The 22,452-nt window shown below is 36.6% G+C and overlaps 5 protein-coding genes across 8 annotated transcripts; 2 read left to right on the top strand and 3 right to left on the bottom strand.

The window, feature by feature from the left end:
* Positions 1–962: 962 nt before the first annotated feature.
* Positions 963–5,916, bottom strand: LOC132170625 (calmodulin-lysine N-methyltransferase). The gene is made up of 8 exons (XM_059581671.1): positions 5,828–5,916; positions 5,531–5,694; positions 5,247–5,451; positions 4,789–4,868; positions 3,303–3,363; positions 3,039–3,154; positions 2,093–2,225; positions 963–1,595 (listed from the first exon to the last, which is right to left on the bottom strand). The coding sequence occupies exons 2-8, from the start codon at positions 5,622–5,624 to the stop codon at positions 1,313–1,315; spliced, it is 972 nt and encodes a 323-aa protein (XP_059437654.1). The 5' UTR covers positions 5,625–5,694; positions 5,828–5,916; the 3' UTR covers positions 963–1,312.
* A 56-nt stretch (positions 5,917–5,972) lies between these two features.
* LOC132170626 (uncharacterized) lies at positions 5,973–6,440 on the top strand. Its single transcript, XM_059581672.1, has one exon. It carries the CDS (start codon positions 5,977–5,979, stop codon positions 6,322–6,324), a length of 348 nt encoding a protein of 115 aa, XP_059437655.1. The 5' UTR covers positions 5,973–5,976; the 3' UTR covers positions 6,325–6,440.
* Positions 6,441–7,948: 1,508 nt separating this feature from the next.
* On the top strand, positions 7,949–11,209 carry LOC132170882 (uncharacterized). Of its 2 annotated transcripts, none has more exons than XM_059582023.1 (5): positions 7,949–8,173; positions 9,008–9,076; positions 9,239–9,356; positions 9,457–9,609; positions 10,845–11,209. In XM_059582023.1, exons 2-5 carry the CDS (start codon positions 9,069–9,071, stop codon positions 11,055–11,057), a joined length of 492 nt encoding a protein of 163 aa, XP_059438006.1. In that variant the 5' UTR covers positions 7,949–8,173; positions 9,008–9,068; the 3' UTR covers positions 11,058–11,209. The 2 variants fall into 2 exon arrangements, with proteins under 2 accessions (XP_059438006.1, XP_059438005.1); XM_059582022.1 differs by having other exon boundaries at positions 9,005–9,076.
* A 215-nt stretch (positions 11,210–11,424) lies between these two features.
* Positions 11,425–16,049, bottom strand: LOC132172040 (oligopeptide transporter 7-like). Its single transcript, XM_059583465.1, has 6 exons — positions 15,676–16,049; positions 15,000–15,567; positions 14,224–14,793; positions 13,480–13,735; positions 13,056–13,238; positions 11,425–12,553 (listed from the first exon to the last, which is right to left on the bottom strand). Exons 1-6 carry the CDS (start codon positions 15,701–15,703, stop codon positions 11,939–11,941), a joined length of 2,220 nt encoding a protein of 739 aa, XP_059439448.1. The 5' UTR covers positions 15,704–16,049; the 3' UTR covers positions 11,425–11,938.
* A 1,051-nt stretch (positions 16,050–17,100) lies between these two features.
* LOC132171086 (uncharacterized) lies at positions 17,101–21,220 on the bottom strand. 3 transcript variants are annotated; one of them, XM_059582305.1, is made up of 10 exons: positions 21,151–21,220; positions 20,835–20,989; positions 20,267–20,411; positions 19,803–19,893; positions 19,113–19,310; positions 18,744–18,982; positions 18,521–18,652; positions 18,207–18,274; positions 18,044–18,105; positions 17,101–17,435 (listed from the first exon to the last, which is right to left on the bottom strand). In XM_059582305.1, exons 2-10 carry the CDS (start codon positions 20,945–20,947, stop codon positions 17,302–17,304), a joined length of 1,182 nt encoding a protein of 393 aa, XP_059438288.1. In that variant the 5' UTR covers positions 20,948–20,989; positions 21,151–21,220; the 3' UTR covers positions 17,101–17,301. The 3 variants fall into 3 exon arrangements, with proteins under 3 accessions (XP_059438288.1, XP_059438289.1, XP_059438290.1); XM_059582306.1 differs by having other exon boundaries at positions 20,835–21,011; positions 21,151–21,176; XM_059582307.1 differs by lacking the exon at positions 21,151–21,220 and adding an exon at positions 21,071–21,105.
* Between the last annotated feature and the right edge of the window lie 1,232 nt (positions 21,221–22,452).

Raw genomic sequence — 22,452 nt, 5'->3', positions numbered from 1 at the left:
CCCCACATGACACAACACAAAGCCACAAAGAAAGAAACAAAACTACTTTAAGATAAGAAGACGATTGCGGTCCATTTTTAGTGGTGCTTTTGCATCCCAACTTTTCCAAATAAATATGCTTGGGTTATCATTACAATTTGCTTGCTTGCAAACTCATTTTATGAAAATGAGTGTAATGTGAAAGTGTCATGCGGTAGTACACATTTTATAGTAAAAAAAAACCAATAAAAACAGAGGGTAAATCAGAAGAAAAAGAAACTCGGATTTGATGAACCTAAAAATGAACTTTGGTATTATTTAATATATCTATAATTGTGGGAGACACGAGCTGATGGTCCCTTAATAGTCAGGTAAATATTACTTACCCAAAACTTTCTGGTTCATGAACATCTTGGTAAAGTAACAAAAAATCCTTGATTGAGCAATCTTGTCGTATGCCCCAATTTTAGAACTTACTCTAAAGGCAAAAAGAAAAAGGAAAGTAGGCATTATAGAGCTTTTCATTGAAATTTTCATTACATTAAAATGTGGGCTGTCAAGTATTGCATGTGACACTCATTTTTATAAATATAAATTGTGCCGTGAGTTGGTAACAGAATTGTAATAAAAGTTGTAGTACTGCAAGCATTTTCCATTTTCCCTTTAGCAGTGGATTGATTCATCACAGACAGAAACAAGAGAAGAATCACCTATACTTGTTTGTACAAGCACCCTTATTCTCAGTGTCTAAAAGCAAATATTCCATCCACGCCCAATAAATTCTAGTTTAATCGATCCACAGAGTATCTAATAGCTTTTGACATTGTCGTTCTTTATCTTTAGGTGGAGGGTCTTTGTTTACTCATGGACGGCTATATCTAAAAGCTTTTAATTTGTAACTTTGATGCCTATATGGAGATAAAGGAATCTTCTTAGGTCAAAAGCTTTAGTGCACTCACCTATATTATTTTCAAAGTAATATCTCTAATAAATTGATCATTAGATCAATCAAATGCAGTATTTGTATGCATTTCTTTATTGGCAAGGAAAATAGTTGGAGTACTATATAATTTCTTTACAAATTTAATTGTTTAGTCCTAACGTGATAGCCCATATAAATGCCACGTGAAGTGTCACGTCAGCTTGTAAAGACTTCTAGTAGAAACTGTAGTACCCTAACAAACCATACCTACATGGAAAATTTCCTGCATCCTGGGAATAATAACAAAATCTATGCCTAACATGAGGGCCAACCAACAACGGAAAAAAGCAGGCCAAGAACTTAACGGTCCAAAATATAGACAGAACACAAGGGAAAATAGCCACAGAAAGTTCATAGTGTAATTCTGACCATTACCGGATAGCAATGGTCCTGTTCGTAGCTGGTCCAGGAGGAGTTTTTGCAATCCATGAATGCCTGATGACGCTTCCAAACTTCTGCGTCATAGTTCTCTGTTACACTGAAAAACAAGCCATTTTGGTTGATTGTCTCGAGAAACTTGTCCAATGAATTGCCTCTTTTAGGACTGAAAAATATGGCTTGAGAGGGACCCGCTTTATTCAACAGGAGCTTGATGATTCGAGCAAGGCCATTGTGGAATTCCTTAAAGAAAGTGCTGTCAAAAAGGAATAAAACTAATAAATATTGAAAAAGATAAACTTGACATGAAGATGAGAAAAGCTCGTCAGTGTGTGGCTGCATGTGCATAAATGTTCATGCATTACGTACAAGTGCCTTTTCTGTCGACCAATGAAGAAAACTTACCTATCTAGACATCTCCAGGTCATAGAAATATAGGCAACGAAAAAGTTTTCCTCAGCCAATCACCTCACAAACTTAGTAATTAAACTAAAACTAGTAGGAAGCAAAAGAAGCATCCACCAGATAGATGTGATGCTGCTGTGCGAGTGTCATCTGACAGCCAGATTCAGAAATTCAAACCCCTAGTGCTTGTCACAGGCCATCAGAAAGCACTTGGAAACACATTTTAGCAATTAAAATATAAAATCACTTCAACCACATTCAATGATTCTGCATACTCTCAAATGAAGAAAGAAGCACTGCATGATGCACATTGTATCAAAATAAATACTTCAGCAAGATTAAACTTACCAGTCACTTGCAATAATGACATCAAAAGCATTAGAAAGATTTGATATTTCTTCTTGATCCCAATGCAATGTCATAGAGTTCACTCTGGTTGCACCAAATGCTCCAGTATTGGCATCTATGTTACGCTGAATATCTGGATGTCAAAGAACCCCCAGTCTGAATCCTGAAGAAAAAAGAGGAAGAGGAGGGTTGTTTGTGTGTGTGTGAGTGCGTTTTTTTTTTTTTTTTTTTTGTGTGGGGAGGGTTGCAAGGAAAAAAAATACACAAAAAAAAAAAAAAAAAAAGAGGGATGTGACGGTACCAATAAGTAACAGAACTGTGCAAATACAGACAATATCAGAAAAATGAGAGGATTGGACGACACCAACAGCAACAGAAGAAATATATAGGACAAACAGAGCAGGGACTGGTCCTGGGTTGAAACAGCCCAAGCCCGTCCACATACCCAACTATTGAGGAGGCCTCCAACTCTATTCTAGGGCCGCTATTGAAGATTTGGCTCAAAAAACTAAAAGCTTGATGCCCCCATCCAGAAAATTTGTCACTCATGATTTTTCTATAGCAATCCCCTGAAGAAGACACAGTCACACAAGCAAGCCACAATGCCTCAGACACAAAGCCTTTTGTCTTACGCCACCATCCAAACTTCCCACTTTGTGAAGGACAAGAAACCTCCCACGTCTCAACAAGATTTTCTACTCCTTATCACCCTTGGCAATACGCATTATTATTCCACAGAAAAGTTGAAGGAGGTGTCTCAAAAAAATTGTCTCCGGACTTCAACAGACAATAACAAGACATATCAACCTACGGATACCATAAAAAGATATAATATACAAAGATTTCCCCCACACAATAACGCTTAGCATGATTAAACCAAAAGTCAATTAACCAATCTATGGGAGAGGATACTGCCTTCATCAAAAAGTAAATAAATAAAGGATACAATCCACTACTTGAGGATTTCCATCTGATATCACTACCTCTGATGCCTCGGTGATGGCTGCAATAACTAAACCAGCTAATCCATAACCTGATCCAAGCTCAATAACTCTTTTATACCTGGAAAAATTAGGGGAAAATGCATATAAATTAGATAGAAATAATATAGATAAATTTTCTAAGTGCAAACAACTGATAAAAAATGCACTAAGATTCAGCAGTCGCCTGCATAAATAACATTTGACACAAAAATCTTATCATTACAAACCTGAACATGTCTGCCTGTGATAAGCAAAAGTAAGCAAGTACATCTTCTGAAGGCCAATGACCTGTACAAGAAATGTTAAAACTAAAAGAAAAAGACCAAAAAAAGAAAAAGGCCAAGTATATTAGTGGACATCAAACGACCAAAATCCTTGTTAGCATATAGAGCACCAAATCATGTGGTGTTAAACAATAGCTGGAAGAACTACAAAGAAAAAAGTCCAGGAAAATTTTCGTGGTCAAAATTTGTACATCCCTAAGTTTCGGTTTGCCTTGATGGAATGTCATTCCTGAAAAACTCTTCTGCAACAAAATTGTTGAGAGTGAACTTGATTGTTTTATTTGTTTCACTTTCTTTTAATCTCAAATAGAAGAACAGAAAAATAAGCATCTATCAGATCTCAACACCCTATCTAGCATAATGCAAGTTCGGAATTTGAGAGCTTGCAGCATTGTTGCAAACCTAAATGAAAGAATGATTCTTTCATGGAACCACCAAATTTAGTGCACAAGTTAAGGTCAATAAGCTTCGTTATTGAATTTTAAAGGAAGAGTTAAGGCGAGAAGCTGACAAAAATTGAGCCCAGATTGCACTGAACTGCAAAAAGGGTGAACATAACAAAGCCTAATTTGACTGGAAAATAGCTTTCTAGCGTTGATTTTAGACATTCACTACAAAGCATAAAGTTAGGTTTAACCTTCTATAATATGTTGCTTCAAATATGAAGTAAGGGCCAAAGGGTAATTCTACTAACTATTAAGTAAAACCATAGTAGAAAGCCTTTTGCTTCATGAACCTCATAAGCTCAATGCTTGTCAGTAGTTTCTGTCTTTCTGAAAGCAAAGCATTTAAAAGATTCTGCAACTAATGCCTTAACAACCAGTATTCTTCACTGAAACTCCACAACAATTTTCACATAGTCATAACAGAAGAATGGACCCCTTACTTTATTAAGCCACAAACAAAGCATCATCACTGCACCGATACACCATCAGCACAACCCTGACATTAAACCCCCAAACCATCCAGCACCGCAATGCCGACTGTTCAAATTGTGTATTGTTTTAAACAAGTCTTCAAAATTACCAAATTTCCATGAATGAGAAAACTTGTTCTCCGTGTTTTCTCAAATTTGGACTGAAAACAGAGAAACTACCAAAACGGTGCCCTCAAAACATCTGCCTAAACACTTTTCTATCTCTCACTTAAAAAAGAAAAAAGTAAAGCTTCATTGAGAACAATTCCAACGATGCCTCAAATAATCTTTCAAATTAGCAATTCCAAACCATGTGAGAGAACCTCCCTATGATGAACCACATATATATCTCACCTCTTTGTGGCCAACAAAGAGGAATATTGATAACAGATAATATAACTAACCAATTTAAACCAACAAAAAAAAAAAACGCAAAGGTTTTATGGAAAGACTCTTCTTCAAGCACAAAGCCTGGTCCAGGAACAAGCTCATGTGGAACGAAGAGAAACTTACAAACAAGCCCAGTGTTGTCAATATTGTATCTATTGCAGGTCTCAAAATCACCAAGGTCAGCACGCTCGTCCACTCTTTGGCTGCATAAAGTCTACATATTAGTAACCATTTCACACCCAAAACATGCAATATTCATGTTCCCAAAAACCACACTGAACTAATATTGAATTATAAAGATGCAGCACTTTATCCCAGAGAAAATGATTACCTAAACAAGAGCTTTATTAATACAGTGCTAATTTATAATTAAAAATAACCCCACTTCAGGAAAACTATGAATTACATGCAAACACTGCCTTTTCCATTATTTTCAAAAAATACAACTAACCCATTAATGTTTGGGATCAGCATGAATGATTCATAATCAACCTCAAACTAATCTTTCACACATTACCCACAAATTAAAATCACAAACAGCACAAAAATGAATGAGGAAAAATGTGAAATTAAGCACTCACGTGAGGAAAATCCTGGGAGCTCCGTCGACGGGCAACGTGTAGCACATGCGAGCCTCTCTAGCGTGACCGCGGCGCATCAAAGATCCCGAAGCTAAAACGGCATCGTCGTCCACTACGTGGCAGGGAATCAAGTTGAACCCCTGCGATGCCTTCCTTGAAATGCGCTTAATGCTCGTTTCAGATTGCTCTTCTTCTTCTTTTTCTTCTGCGGGCAAATCGATGTTTAATCACATTGAGAAAATTGTATGATTGATTAGTGATAAAATTGGATATAAAGGAAGTACCGGGGATTAGCGGAGGAGGACGACTAAGAAGGGCTTGGCGGAGGATTTGCCATCTCAAGGACGAGGCCTTCGCGGTGGTTCTAGAAGCTTCCATGGTTAAAGCTTTGATTGACGTGGTGTGGTTTGCAATTTGGATTCGACGACGAAGCGATAAACGACGAGTCCTTCACAATGATATCGTTCATAAATGTTAAGAAATTTTGAACCATGATGACGTGTTAATCTATTATTATATAAGGCACAAACAAAACCCTGGTTTATTATGCTAGACGACGCGGTTTATTATGCTAGAGGTACCTTAGTCCACGTTGCTTTAAACGACACCGTTCACTTGTGGACAGATTCACTGTTGAGCTCTCTCTCTCTCTCTCTCGCTGAGCTGTTGTCGATCTTTCTTTTGGAGGCTTTCATTTCCTTCTTTCTTTCGTTGTGCAAGCAAAAGAACAATGGCGAGCAATCTGTGCCGTTTTTTCTCATCGAGCGCTCTCAAGCTGAACTTCTCCCACACCAGATCCGATCCGCTCACTCGCTCCCTGTCGAACCCAGTGAGCCGACTCATCTGCTCCGCGACTCAGCAGCCCCATCCGCTCGAAGAAAACCCTAACAAGCCACAAGCAGAGACTACGGAAAAAGATCTCCCAAACGAAAGCCAGGAAGAAGACGGCGACAACGACGACTACGACGACAGTGGCAATTTTGTGAATAAAATGACTGGCGAGGTCGGTGGGCCCCGTGGTCCGGAGCCCACCCGGTTCGGCGACTGGGAGAAAAACGGCCGGTGCTCTGATTTCTGAGACTTTATTGTATTTTGCTTTGGTGATGCTATGTCGTTTTGCCCAAATCACATTTTGATGGTTGGGGTTTCGTATTTTGAAGAGAAGAAATAAAATCAATTTTACTATTTTTGTTTTCTCTGAATTTACTGTATATCCAGATTCTTCAGCTCAAAATTGAAACCACAATGGGGTCTTAAATCTAAATAGTTGAAGTGGAGGGGTTCTACTGAGACAAAGTGATTAATAATGCTTGTTTTGTATGAGTTGTATTGAATCATGGAGGGTTAGCTAAGGAAGTAATTAGTGTGCCTTTTATGTCGATGATTTAGGGTAAATTGGGTGTTGTTTGTTAAACAACATCACATTCCCCCACATTATTCATTTCATTTTTCAAAAAAATTAACATCAAAACATTTTCACTTTTTATATTGAATCATAGAGAGTTACCCAAGGGAGTAATTAGTGTGCCTTTTACGTCGATGATTTAGGATAAATTGGGTGTTGTTTGTTAAACATCACAATCTCCCACATTATTCATCTCATTTTTCAAAAAAATTAACACTAAAACATTCTCACTTTTTATATCACATCATTCACTTTTTACTACTATTTAAATAAAAAAATCATTACAAAACAATTTTTTTTTACATTTCAATACAACTTTTTCACTTTTCTATACTAATTATTACACTCATTTTTTTCCTCACCAATCATGAACAGTGCATTGTAAAGCCATTGTTGTTTACCAAACAAAGCCTTGATTCTGGTTATTTTACTGTTCTATATTTTGTGGGAGAGGTGCAAATGATTGGGTGTAGGAATGATGATCGCCTCTTCTGTATATTTAAGAATACATGCAAAATCAGTTGCGCAAATAGAGAATGCCAATAATGGCTTACTCCTTGTAGATGAAATTGACATATAACTTCTAAATCCTAATTCTTGTTTAAAATTAACCCAAACTATTGATGTACCACTTCAATAGTCAATGCCAAGATGTCGGACAATGATCGTTTTTAGTAAGTATTCATTTCACGGTTATGATTTAAAGTTAGAGTATTTAACAGTATACATAATTTTATATTATTTAAATTTTTTGAAAGACGTATCAAAATTAACTTTATATGCATCTTTAGATGTACTAATTTTAATTTTTTCCATGAAATGAATCATATCGGGTAGAGTTGATATGTCATTTATTAACAACTTCATGTATTTCACATCACCCTAAACTACCACCGATCCACCGGGGTTAAACAAAGAATCTTACCCCTGGCCGTGGTTGTGGGAGGAGCTTTTTGCAATGGAGCGTTCATGTCGATTGAAGTCATTGCTACCGTCTAAGAGAAAGAATATAAACAACAAAAATAAAAATGGTTAAATACCTTATTAGTACTTAAGTTTTAACGACTTCATTTTTTTTTCACTTAAGTTTCAATTTGTATTAGAGACAATACCTATGTTATCGATAAAAATGGGATTAATTCTTTCAACTGTATTACGTAAAAAAAAATTAATGGATTGGCATGTATCTTAACAAATTTTTTTTTTTTTTAAAAAAAAAAATCAACAAAAATAGAAAAGAAAAAGAAAAAACTTAAAATGAAGGCCCAAGCCCATATAGAATTGGGTCTCTCCGAAAATTCCTAAGCTGTCTCTCTCTCCCTCTCTCCCCCAGAAAGGGCGAAATTTCGCCGCCTCTCAGGCTCTCAGCCACAGCCACTTCCTTTGCTTCTCCGCATAACCCTCTCCCAAAACCTCAGCCTCTCTCTCTCTAAAGCTCTCTCTATATTTCTATAGTTTTATATATCCCTTAGCGATTTTAGCGAACAATATAGCTGCGTTTGGAGAGCGTTATATCTCATTGGTAAAGCATACTTTCTACTGTGTTTTGTTCTCTGTTTGCCGTCTAATTCTCTGTTGGGTTCCCGAGAAAACACAGAGAAAAGAAAAAGAACATGAAAGTTTGAATTTTGTTTTTTTGGGTGTTTACTGTTTTGGTGTTTGAAGGATAACAGAGTCGTCTTGAGCGAGTCAAAATCATTGTATTGGCATCAGTTCAGCGAAGTTTTTTATTATATCGTGGGTTGAAAATCCTTACAATGAGTGACTGAGATTCAAACTTTTGGTTGTTATTGTATAGTCAGCTCTGTGCTTTAGCTGCTGTGATTTTGATGCTTATTGTTACTGCTTATGATAAAAGTGCTTTATTTTTCCGTAATTGTATTGTTAATCTGCCTATCATGGACTCATGGTTATTGGGTATCTGTTTTCTGTGAGGGATAATCGAAATTTAATGGAAATTGATGTGTTGCTTTTATTTTTTATTTATTTGTTTATTATTATTATTTTTTTTAAAAAAAAGAAAAGAGTTTTTGGCCTTGTTTTGAGTATCTGGCTTCCTATAGACTGGTACGAGTTGGAAAACTAAAAGGATTTATGTGTTTTCTGGATATGCATTATTCTGAAAGAGAGAATGAGACCAATTATTTGATCATTTGTGATGCTGTATGCATGTGTTTTTGTTGAGCTCTGAGTTAAATGTAAAGATGGTGCATTCTTGGGTTTTATTGCTTCCTCGTACTTTTGGAATTGAGGTCTTGCAAAACAGGATTTTATATTTGAATTCTCGGTTGGCTGCTCTCTTATTCTCTGATTTTATTTTAAAACTTAACGTACTCTTTTTCTTATTGTGAAGTAGGTGTATTGAAGCACTACCATTCATTACTGTTTATCAAATTTCGGTCTTTGATTTCCTGGTGATGAAGATGTATGTGCTTTCCCTTTTACTATGTTATCCTGCTTTTGCTTTTGGTAGTTGGGCTCCTATTTCTTAAATGGGTTTGAGCCCTTATGGATTATAAATTCTCACGCCTTTTGTTTTTCTTATTTGGGTTTGTATGGATATAAATATTTCTAAACGTTTTTGCAGTTTAGCAGCAAATGCCGGTACACTTACCAATTTTGAAGTTCTTGACTTTCTACGGTCTAAAGGGGCTGCAAAGGATTCAACTCGAGTTCTTGCTAATGTTGTACCATCTGAGTACAAGGTGGGATTTTTCTCTTCTATACCAGTACCACCACCCAAGTTTATTTGTTTTCGTTTTTGTTGAATAAATTGAAGATTATTTGTCTTTCTGGGTGCTATAGGTATATGATTATTTGGTTAAAACTGCTGCTTGTAATCAAACCAAAGAGAATATCAAAGAATTCTCAGAGAGATGTAAAAAGTTTGACCTTGCGAAGGCTGAGGTGCTAAATATCATCAACATGAGACCGTCTTCTGCAGTTGGGGTTTATCCGGTAAATTCTAGAAAAAATATCTTTGTCAGTGTCCTTTTTCTTTTGTCTTCATCTCTCTTTTAATATTTCTATTGTTAGTAGCCAGTGAACATCATTATGTCTCTCAGCATATGCTCTATGTTGTGTGTTTATATACTCTAGCCATATATGTAGCCAGTTGTGCGTCCTGAATCCGGGCAGCAGGAAGTGGGAACCCTATGTTAAATAGGCTGAGCGCCTGTCAGCATCTACAAGCATGAGATGTGTAGGGAGATTCAATAGGGAATAGAACATTGCGTTTTTCAATTATTGAGTAAAAGATTTATTCATCATAACTAAAATGGTAATTGCTTGTCCCGGAATCTTTGTCTCATGCTTCTTTAGTTACACATGTGAAATCACCCTCAAATTGATGAAGATGTGGTCATGCACCAATTGGTTCTTTCAGAGCCCATCCAACTAAGTTTTGGTGAAAAAGACTGCTTGTAACTTTCTTGCTTTAGTGAAGAAATGATTGACTCTATGTGACATTTTTAACCTAAATGACTTTGTTATCAAGAGATGATCAGTTGGGTTCAATCTGTAGGAGTGTAAAAATGTTGCATTGAATACTGCTTAAGACAATAATTTAGTTAAAGATGCCTTTTGATCTCTATGTTCTGAAGAAGAGCCGTCTTGGTATAACTAAATAGAGGCATTAACGTGAACATGGTGAAAAATATTTCTTGCATAGTAGCCTCAGTCCTTGAACTTATGCTGGTGGAGGCAGCTGCTAATTGCTCTTTACAAGTTTCCTTTTTTAGATTTTCTGGACTCCTTTTATTACAAACATTTTCGAGTTGTCGAGTTTTTCTATATTAATTTATTACAAAACTTTTTTTGGTACCTAGAAGAAAATTTTTCATGATGAACTCAAAGCATGTACATATATGGTTATATGGTTATAAAAACAATTTACCTTCCTAGGCTTCTTCTTCTATGTACCCAAGGATTTGTCTTTTGGATGTGGCTGATTCAAGTACTGGATTGTGACTGGTTTCAGCTTCTTGAGTGTTGGTCGGGACTTGTTGGACTGACACTTGATCATGTATGAGATCTCTTGTTAGAAAACCACTTAAAACGCACCACGTCAACCGGTGTGAAATAGGTGTGAAAAGTAGCATTATTCCTATTATAATAACCAGATATTTTGTAGGTAGATCCAATAATATTTTGTAGGCACATGCTTTAGTTATTTGTTCCCTTATGTTCGACAGATTGTAGAGCAATGTGCTGATCGTTTTGAAGATGTGGAAGAGCTAGTAGAGTTGGTCACAACGATGTTGCCGCCACCTCCAACCCAACCTGAATCTGAAGGAGGGAATACTCAACCTGAATCTGAAGGAGAGAAAACTCAACCTGAATCTGAAGGAGAGAAAACTCAAGCTGATTCTGAAGGAGGGAAACCTAAAGAAGGAACCGATGAGTAGGTTGTGCAAATTTCTTCATGATGTACCTGTTTGGTGAAGAATTTAGGATATTCAATTGGTAGCAATTAATCATTAAAATCATCCGTTAGAAAATGTGCAATGTACCAAGTTTATAAATGATACAAAAGGAAATGCCAGAGGTTAACTGTTAACCTGAAACTTGTTTGACATCAGAAATGGAATTTGAATTTGAATTACCAATAAGCTTGGGCTCAAATGGTACATCCTTTGTAAGGTGGAGAGTGTGATCGTGGATTCAAGTCCCACCGATTGCATGGGTAACTTACAAATCAAAAACAATAAATGAAATTGAATCGAACACAATCAAGAATAGAGGGACAACCAATGGCATAGCTACTACGATGAGTCAAGAACACAACCATGACTTCAAATTGAATTGCAAAATTGTGGTCCGAAGCAGAAGGCTTTGCTTCTTGTCCATGTCAATTACAATTGATTTGCTAAATAACATTGCCTGCTAGAATACGTAAGACATTCATAAAAGAATACACATTGACAAATCTGTAAATTTCATTATATTTCTTGTACAAACTCATAGCCACAGCGTAGAAGAAACAAAAACACAAATATAATTTATCTTCTCCACAAGTGGCATTTCATCTCTAACAACTCATCCACTAATTCTCTTTATCAGTCAATCGACCTCCCTTAGTTTCACCCAAACTTCATCCTGATTAATGATTATAAATCATCCACCCAGGCTCGGTCCATAAGCACAGACAATTGCCCTATAAAGACTTGCATTTGCTATGATTTCAGTTGATTCCCTTAACCGAGCCACTGCCAATGAATCGCCACGCATTTTTCAATAGGCAAGGGCTTCGTTCAAGATGCAATTATGCAAATGATACAGACTTCAATTAGAGAACTGGGCAGCCTTTGATAATGACCCCTTCGGCTGTCGGACAAGAAGCCAAGGGACATCCATCTGAATCGCCCCCCCACCAGTTGAGCCTAACGTGCTCCATCCCCAAACACAAGTATAACAATACTCCCATGAAGGCCAATCCGGCATCAAGTGACCCAGATAGCACATAGTTGTGGCGACTCCACCAACCACGATAGTACCTAAAAGCAATAAAGCCAGAGGCAAACCCAATAAGAATCCAGCTGCTGTAGTTGACAGCAGTGGCAGGAGGCATGTTGACTGTTGCCCCCAAGAGCACAGGCATATTGATAAGTCTAATCCAATGCTTGTCTGGGAAGGCCTTGTGTGCGAGCCAAACGACAACAGGGGCTACAGCCCCAGCTAAGAAAAACCAGTTGATGGCAGAGTAGTGGCCAAGATCTCCAAAAATTCTTCGGGGCCCAATTAGACCCCAGATGACGGAAGCATCATAGAATACGTGATCGCCGGGGCAAGTCCACGGGCTGCCTGCCGGAAGCAATGCCCTATCGCATATGTCTGGAATGCTATCCATAAGCCACCATGCCGTTCCTAAATGTACCAATGCTGATACCACAGTACCTACAACCTGAAAATAATCATTGCTATAGTAATTAGGGGATTAGATAGCTGATTATCATTTTATTGAACAAAAGTTGATAAAGATTAAGAAAAATGCTATTTAGTGGACTATTATATGAATGTCATATGATTGGGATGACGTGACAATGAAAATGTGTCATTGATTTTTCTTTTTTACAAGCCTTTGTTGATCCAAAGACTAATTTTCACTGTTATGTCTTCTCAATCGTATGACAATCATATAACAGTCTACTAAATAACATTATTCAAAGCGTAATGCTACTTTTTATACCAATTTATCACACTCATTTCACAGTAGCTAACATAACGTGTTTTAAGTGATTTTTTTTTTTTTTAGATGACTGACATGACATAAAAAGCCACTTAAAATACACCACCTCAACCAATGTAAAATGAGCATAATAAATGAGTGTGAAAAGTAACATTACTTGTTGATAAAACACTCTTCTCCATTTCAATTTGGGGAGAGGAATGCACAGGATGCTTACCTGCGCCATGAACATTGCTCTTGGAGGAATCTTCATGTAATGACCTAGCTTAAAGTCTTCTAGAAACGTGATCGCCTGTTTCATACTTATGTAGCCATACACTTTAAAGCATATGTTGGCAACCGGATATCCTGGGTAGAGATATCCGATAATATACTCAGTGATGACATTCAAAGATGGCATCTGCTCACGAGCGAAAGCTGTACTCTTGTTAGAAGTTAGAAGAATAACAGCTACGTGCAGTAGATGTAGTATTCATGAACAAACATAAAACCAGTACTTGTTAATAAATTTACATATAGAATGATTATATAAGATCTAACTTTCCATGAACTTCCACTAGACTTCGATTATAATGAGTGGATAGAAAGATAAAAGCACTAAAAAGTAGATGCTGCGTTTGTGAGATAGTGCAGAGACATACCTGGTTTGTTGTGGCTGCGATGACTCCAACAGGAAGAGTGAAAAATAAGGCAACACAGCATGCTAGCAAGATGCCCCACCATGGCAATTGGAGTTGATCGTTATAGTACTGGCAGGTAAATATGGTTGCCACAATGTTAACCAAAAGGATGCACATGAACCACCACTGTGGAACTTGTTTATATTTTCTCATGAGCCTTGTGTGCACATCCATCTTCTTCTCTTGGAGGGCAGACTTGCTTAGCTGCCACATTTCCCTGCACCCTTGAAAAAGTAAGTGGAATTTACCAAATAAAATACAACGTATAAGCTAGTCCTCCCCTGCCTCTCTTTGATTGCACAATCTAGATGTTAAAATTAGAGGTAGTTTGGGTTACAAGAAGAACACTTCAAATTTAGTACTTGTTAAGACTGGAGTTCATACATGAAAGTGATTAACGGGACATAATTCCGCAGGTTCTTCTTGAAGATAATTACGAAACAAACGAAGAATTTAAGAAGGGACATATTACACATACATGTATAGACACACACATGAATTCGGTCATATGCTCCAGCACAACAGTATCACCTATACTAATTTTGTTGGTTTGAAATTAAAAAAAAAAAAAAAAAATTCCTTTTGAGTTCATTTAAGTCTTAATTTCCTACAGATGTTGCAGAGACATCCTAAAGCACGCCCACTAAAATTGATAAGCAAGTAGCAATGCTCAACTAACAACAATCAGGTAAAAGTGTGTTTTACCTTCCATGGAAGAGGAACACATGAACAATAGTGGCGGCAAGGCAGGCAAAATTGACACCATAGTATACAGCAAAGAAGGTGCTGAGATAGAGAGGGCCTGTACGCTCATATGCATCCATGTCAAGGTGAAAGTTTCCATCTATTATAGCTGAGATATTGTAGCTTTGGCCAGTGGAGGTGAATAGCCCATCTGAGAATATTGGAAAAGTCTTGGCCTTGTAGACATTAAGCCAATAAGCTATAGGGGTAATGACATACATGACAAGCAGAAAACCAGCAGCAATGTTGGCAGTAGCAAACCATGGACTGGCGAGTGGGCTTCCAAGGTAAGAGGATATACTGGACCAATCAAATCCAAATGCACCAATTCCAAGCCCGTGGAGTCCTGAACCAAGCTGGTGGGCAAAGACAGAAGTAGGGAATATCCAGCAAATCCAGGAAAGAGACGTTAACATCGGGAATAGGTAACCTGGAAAGACATAATAAGCAAAGCTGCAGATGAAGGCAATGAGGAAGAACTGATTCCTTGTCAACCCACTCTTGGGCCTCTTCTCTTTCTCGTGTAGTGCCCTGTGAATCCACAGTACATGCATCGAAGATGACATCACTTACTACAACAAGAAATTTCCTACAAATTGGATTATAAGAACTCTTGCAATTTTAACAGATATTTTCTTATTTTCGTAGAAAATTTATTCCATAACTAATCGAGACTTATCTAATTACAAGCGTCCTAAAGATATCATGAAACTTGATCGAACAAGCAGAAGAAAAACCTGAAGAGCGAGACTTGCACGAGATTTTGGGGCCACCACATGGCAGCGGGCTCCACCAAGTACCGCCGGAAAAGCCCGGCCCACCCGAAGCCCAACACCTGCGTCGTAAAAACTACGAGCAACGACACCACGAAAGTCAAGTTTTTTTTGTAGAAAATCTTGACGGCGCTAACGACGTGGATGGCGTACACGTTGCCAGCGCCGGAGTTCGCGAAGATCGTGATCAGCACGTGCTCTTTCACGTTGAACGGGCCGGAATTGAGCGTGAACTCCCACGCGCGCCCCCTGAAGAACACTCGGCGCGTGATCGTCGAGGCCATGAGGTGGCCGAGTGGAACCACCGCGATCTGAGCCGAGATCGAGGTGATCGAGAGCGGCTCTCGACGGTACCAGAAGAACTGGTTGAGGAAGGAGAGGAGGACGCATGCTAGGGTTCCGAGAATCAACGTTCGGAAAGTGAAGGTCGGGAGAGAGGGGTCGTCGGTGACCGGAACCGTGAGAGCGACTTGCTCGATTGGAGAGTTCTCGGCGTCGGAGGATTGAGATTCGAAGGTTTGATTCTTCTGGACTGTGCATGAGTGAAAGAAGAGCTGGAGCTTAGCTTAGCTTAGTGTTTGAAGAGTCGGAAAGTCGACGAGAAAATGCAAGAAAGTTAAAAGGAAAATGAAAATCTTACTGAGAGGGGCTTCGATTTCTTGACTCATCTTCTTCGCTTTCCTCTGTGTCCGAAATTCTAACAGCTAAAATAATTCAAAACGCCGACTGCTGCGGTGCTAGTCCGCTACATGATTGGCTATGCAGTGTTCAATCCTGGCCGCTAAATGAGAAACTAGGATGAGTTCAGCACCGTGGGATGTGAACTGGGACCTGATTTTTGCACTTGACGTCAGGGATGACAGAGGTAAATTCGGACAGTTTGTAGTGGCCAATCGAATGCAGCCCTCTTCTTCGGGGTGGATTGTCGTCGCTGCCACATAGGCATTCTAATGTATACGTATGGAATTTTGGGAAGATACATTCTCCATTTGTCCTTTCAGGTTTAGCCAAAGATTTTTTAACCGCTACATTTTTATTATAAATCTCTTTCCATATTGTTACGTGATATTTACGTTAATTATTAAATTATTAAATTTTTTATTAATAAGATAATATGATAATGTCACTTGAATTTGTTTACTTTTTTGTAGTATCATAAAAAATTTTATTTTTTAATAATGATGAACAAAAGAATTCATAGTAGAATCCTCCAAATTTTTTAAATAATTTCATTTGAAGTTACTAAAGTCTTAATTATTAATTTAATTAAATAAAGCTAAAAAAAATTTAATTTAATTTTTTTTTGTGAGTAATTAAGCCAAAAGATTGAATTGAGTCATTGAAAGGGGCGCGGGTGTGAAAGTGTAAAACCAGGGAAGGTCCACGCAAGGTAGTGCCATCCTCTAGTATTTTATGATTTCTTGTAGAAATAAAATCTTTGGTAGTGTTTGCCAAGAGGCCAGGCACAAGGCTAATACTGTAGTGCTTTTTAGAAATACGTGTTTAATTGGTTTTAGTGAAATTATTTTGTGGGAAAAAGTGAAAAAAAATATATTTTATATGAAAAAATATAAAAAATTTGTTTTGTAGTGATTTTTTTATTTGAATAATAATAATAAAAATGATTAATGTGGTATAGAAAGTAGAAATATTGTAATTAATTTTGAGGTGAAAGTTTTTTTTTTTTTTTTTTTTTTTTAAATTGAGGAAAAGGCCATGTTCAGTACCTATCCATGACATTGGCAAACACTGCCTTTTTATTTTATTGAAAAGTTTTACTTCATCTCGTCCATTGCCCATTGCTTTCTTCAAGGACGGTCAAAATTTGGCCCAAACTCACTGTCAGTTCACATTTGATAAAAATGAATGTTATATAATCGAGTAATGTTACAAGTCTTTTTTGTGTTCTTCTAAGAATAACGTGGCTCTTAAAATTACCATTGAGTTTATGATCAATCATTATTAGATTTTGATCAAATTGTGATTTTAAAAATCACCTCATTTTTTTAGTAATACAATAGGGACTTCTAGAATTACTTTATGTAGCAGTACTCTTTGGAATATGTTCAATCGAAAAAACAAATGCTTATACATATGCTTCCAGAAACGTTAAAAAGAAAATCTTTGCACCCACATCCAAAGAGATCAATTAATAAGCAAGACACAGGTTGATTCATGAGAACAACAGTTACTTAGCCACAGCAAACACACAAGCGGTTCTAGAACCAACCTCAATTAGATACCTAATTCAATTCAAAAAAAAAAATTAGATACCTAATTTCTTGAACTTCGCTACAAAAAGTCCACTGGTTTGTGACGTCAAAGGGTCAAACCGCAAGGTCTTTGGTATCCGCCCACTCTTGCAAGGCCAATTTTTGGCAGCATCTACCTCCTGCAACTCTACAAGTAATATATATATATATAGTGTCAGTACAACATAAGGGTAAAAAAGATACTAGCAAGAAAGATGCTAAATGAGGTCCTGCTTGTTGCAATTGAAAATTCAATACATACACTGGCTACATAAAGTAAGAACTACAGACATAAAACTGCTCTTCAATTGGACACAAACGGACATAATATTGTGATGATTGGAGGACCATCTCAAGTGTCTTTTGCAATGCTAGAAACTACGATCTTTTTCTGAGTATTTAGGTTACCTCCTACTCCTAATTCTGATCCCAAAAGAAAATGTGGGTTTGAGGACATATGGCACTTCATTACTGAGAACATCAACGAGTGATTTAATAGGAATTTTCGTTTTATTTACTTCTAGAATTCTACCAGCAAATAAAGGCTTAGTCTCTGCATGAATCAAGACCGCCATAACAGCATAGAACTATTTGACTACAGACAAAATAGCATTGAAGTGTTTTGGACAAGCTCCACAATTTGTCGTATTACCCATATAAATTGCAGGCAAGAATCTCCAAACATTTCATGTACCAGTAATTAAAATTCAAAGCAGAATATTTTGAATGAACTTCAGAGGCCAGAGCACCCCCTACCAGCAGAAGCATTTTCCTTGAGAAACAGCTCTACCACATCTTCATTCTGAGCAACGGTCAAACTGATTACCAGAAAAGGTAGAAGTCAGAAGACAGGAACATGACATATATTGTGACCGTGTGTGTGTTTTTAAGAGCCACGGAAACTGTTAATGGAAAGCACCTGCAAGTGCTGTAGACAAGTAATCCCCCAACTTTTAGTAACCTAAAACCATTGCTTAAGAGTTTGAACTGCAATTGGAGACAAACATATTTTATATAAAAAGAAAGGTCATATATATGTAAATTATGACTAAAACAGAGCTTTGAAGCACATGTTCAGCAAAAAGATGCATAATTAAGAAATGTAAACGGCAAAGGATCAATATTCCATCATTGATTCATTACTTTATCAATTTCATATTGTATCTTCCAAATGATATTCATAAACATAAGTAAGATTTTCAGCATACACATAATGCATAATGAATCAGAAACCTGAAGAACTGTCAAGCTATTAGTTCTCTCTGCATCCAATACACGACGCTGAAAAGTTGTCCAACCCCAATTTTCAAATTTTTGGATATGTCTAATTGACCCATCATGAGTGCACTCCGCATCCACAAGGACCTGAAATCAACATTAAATCAGCCATTAGCATTTACAAGGAATCAAGATTCAAAACTTGGCAAAATCCAACTTACTTAAGCGTGGAATTTACCTTGTCATAGCCTCGGCTTGATATCTCACTGTCACAAACAGTACTATATAATTCACTGCTATAGAGACCAACCACTCCAGAATGCCGCCCATAAAATATAAGTTCTGGATGTTGAGTCCCTGGTACTAATGGTGAAGCAGCAGTTTTCATTGCCTTAGTTGCTTTTTTCCTTTCTTTATATGGTCTCCTAGACGTCCACTCTCTGAATGTGTCCCCCTTTTCTTCCAGTGCAGGTTCACCTGTTTAATACTAGACAGAATGATACCACATCAAAGCAGGTAGATGATTACAATTAGAATGCCAAAGGTTTAGAAGGAAGACATTTGAACTAAGAGTAAATGTATCAGAACTACTTTCTAAGTTGATTACATGATTTTGAATTAGAATGGAACTCCACAGGAAGGAGGGAAAATGTTGTTCCATCAGCTACAAAGAGTCGGCATCGATCACCCAGTGCATATTTCTGTAGCATTGTTCTACAAGCCGCGATACGATGTCTTGCAACATCAATGCCAGTTACAGAACCCGAGTCACCAAGAAACTCTGATATCATACAAAGTTTAGCACCTGCAGATACAAGATAAATGAGAAATGATATTAGGATAGCATTTTATCATATATAGAAAACCTGAACCAGCTACTCTTCACAGACCATATCATAGAAAATTAATTATCTCACGATAGGGTAGAGATTATAGGAATTGTGAAAAATACATGCTTTTTGAGTGCTTCCTAAATGTTATAAACCTCTTACACGTGAGTGCTTCCACACTCATGCACCCAAATCTGCTTTGTCCCTGCCCCCTTTCATGGTACTAAGTCAAAGACGCACAATATCCTCATACTTCAACAGGACAGTCCCAAACACAAATCTCCCAAAAATGATGTTTGATCATCTTCAAACCTACCACTAATAATCAGTCATAGCACAACGGAAGCTCCATAAATAAATACGAAATCTCCTTGTTTCCATAGACAGAAATACGTTTTTTTTTATAATTAGCAATAGACTGAATCAACAAAGATGCATGATAATATATATGTGGAACTGATACATACCAGGGGCAGCACAGAGATCAAGGACATGATCTCCTGCTGAGATACCTAGAGCTATAACTGCAGCTCCAGAGGCCGCATCAATTCCATATATCTGAAAGCCAAGCCAAGCCAAAGTGAACAAAACAGACTGCTATTAGAGGACTAAAAACTGACAAAAAAATATTAAACGTAAGCTCGATAATCAATAACCCCAGGAAGTAAATTCTGCCAAACATCAAATTTGATATTCAGATTCTTAGTTTCAAACTAAAAACTTAGAGATTAAAAGGAGGACAACTAATGATATGAGCAGGGATATTCAGTTTTTATAACCAGAAAGTTGCATAGGGTCTGCGAATCATGTTCCTTCAAGGGTGTAAAATGAATATATCTACCGCAAATAAAGAGGCCAATGAAAATCAATTTCAAGGTTTCTTTGACATTGCATATATAACATAAATGCTCCTTAATATTTCCCCCCTCACCTTTCCTTCTTGGTATGCCTTCGAGCTAGCAATCCGAATATCAGGTGGAAGAGAATAGAACCCAGGTAACCAACCCACTTTCTCAAGCTTGCATTCCATATCAGCTTCAACCTCTTGACTATAAGCCTCACAACCAGGTTTTAACCTTTCCATTGAATAACCCATTACATCAGTGTAAAAGTAAATTCAGAAATCACAGTCACAGACAAGCAAAAGTAACAATAGTAAGTTCTATTGGTAGTGCATCGAAACTGATTTTTCTATTTGGATAAAAAATCAAATTCTACTAAGCTCCCTAATACTCATCAATAAAACTTAGGAAAACGGTTTTAATAGAATCAACTCTTCACATTAAAAATGCATGTCAAAATCCTATGTTCTAAGACATATATCAGTTTAATAGACTAAGTTGGAGGAAAACTTAGTCGTACAAATTATTAAAGCAAAAGTAACCATTATAACTTCCATTGGGAGTACATCAATTTGGTGTAAAATTCGAATTCTACTAAACCCCTGAGACCCATCAATAAAAATTACTAAATTTGATGATATAAATCCCTTGGAGTACCTTATATAACGAGGGGTCGAATCGCTTGCGGTGTAAATCGAAGGGTCCAGCCCATTGGCCTTGAGAAAATCAAGAAATGCGTCCGGCAACGGCAATTCTGAACTTTCTTCCATTAAACAAAGAGGATTACAGCACTATACGAGTGGCTACTTAACCTATCAAAGAAGAACATCAAAGCTAAGAAAAATTAAATTAATTGGACGAGAATTTAAAGCTTGGCACAGAGAACAAATTACAGCAGAAGTAAAACACAAGAACATTGCATGTGATAAACGCTCAAACACGTGAATTGGAATCGGAGAGAGCAGGTTGATACCGGAAATCGGACCGCAAGGTTTCCGCAGAAGCCTAGCCACGTCTCGAGCTAGGTTTCGTCGCGGCAAAAAAAAAAAAATTAAAAAGACTCAATAATTTAATCATTTTTTAATCTTAATATTTATGGCGCGTTTGGCGTTAAGATTTTTTTTTTTTTTTATGAAAAATGCAATGCTCTATTTTTAAATAGCATTTTTTGAAATTTTGAAATTATTATTTTTAAAAGGACGAATTTGCTTATACAATGTTGGGTTTTACAGTTGAGCCAATTGTTTGTAATATAAAATAAATAAATAAGAGCAATGTTATTTAGTAAATTTATATACAAGTCATGATTGTCTATGACCAAGATGGTGTGATCGTTAAATTATTATTATTTTTTTTATAATTATTAATCTAATAAGTGATTTTAACTGTCAAATTGTCATCTATTACTTTGCTCTATATATATATATATATACTTAGTATGAGAGTTTGTTTAACATTTATCATCACATATATTATAGTCCTTTTCCTTTCCAACATTTGGCTAAAATTTTGAGAATGTGCAAATGATTAGCCCGACCCAATATCAAATGGCCGTCCAAAGTAATGGTCACTCTAAAATGACTAATCAAATTATAATTGAAATTTTGTAAAATCACTTTTAAAATTCAACCTTACCTTAGTAGAGACAATAACCATCTCTCTCTGTGTCTATCTCTCTCACATTTTCCTATTGATTATATTATTATCTTTCAATTTGTAGGTAAATATAAATGTCATATTATCCAAAGCAGTATATACTACACTAATATCTTACTTTTTTCTTATTATGCCTACATGATAGAGTGTAGTAGCTTTTGGATCAACACTAATTTTTTTTTTAAAAAAAAAAAAATATATATATATATATACACTATGACAAAGAACAAATTCAAACAATATAACCGAATTGCGAGGTGTCTCGAACAGTTTAAGATGCAAAATAGATTGGCATTCACATCAACTAACAATTTAAATGGCTAATATGAGATTTATATGCCGTCAAACTGTCTAAAATTTATTTAAGCACATAAATGTTATATGAACTGTAGATCCTTATCTATTCAAAACACGCTTACTTAGGCGGGATTGAGATTCTCTAGAATTTTCTTTAAATTTGAGATTTTTAAATTCATAAATTTTAGTCATTCATCTTTTCTAAGCGTCTAAAATAAGTTATGTTTCAGCATTTAATGAAGAAGTTACCTTCAATGAATTGGAAAAGAATCATCTTCATTTCAAATGCATAACTTATTTTAGATGCTTAAATAAAATGAAT

This window comes from Corylus avellana, chromosome ca2 (assembly GCF_901000735.1).
Source record: "Corylus avellana chromosome ca2, CavTom2PMs-1.0".
Taxonomy (NCBI): domain Eukaryota; kingdom Viridiplantae; phylum Streptophyta; class Magnoliopsida; order Fagales; family Betulaceae; genus Corylus; species Corylus avellana.
The sequence above is the reverse complement of the archived record's forward strand: the minus strand, read 5'-3'. Positions and strand labels throughout refer to the sequence as shown.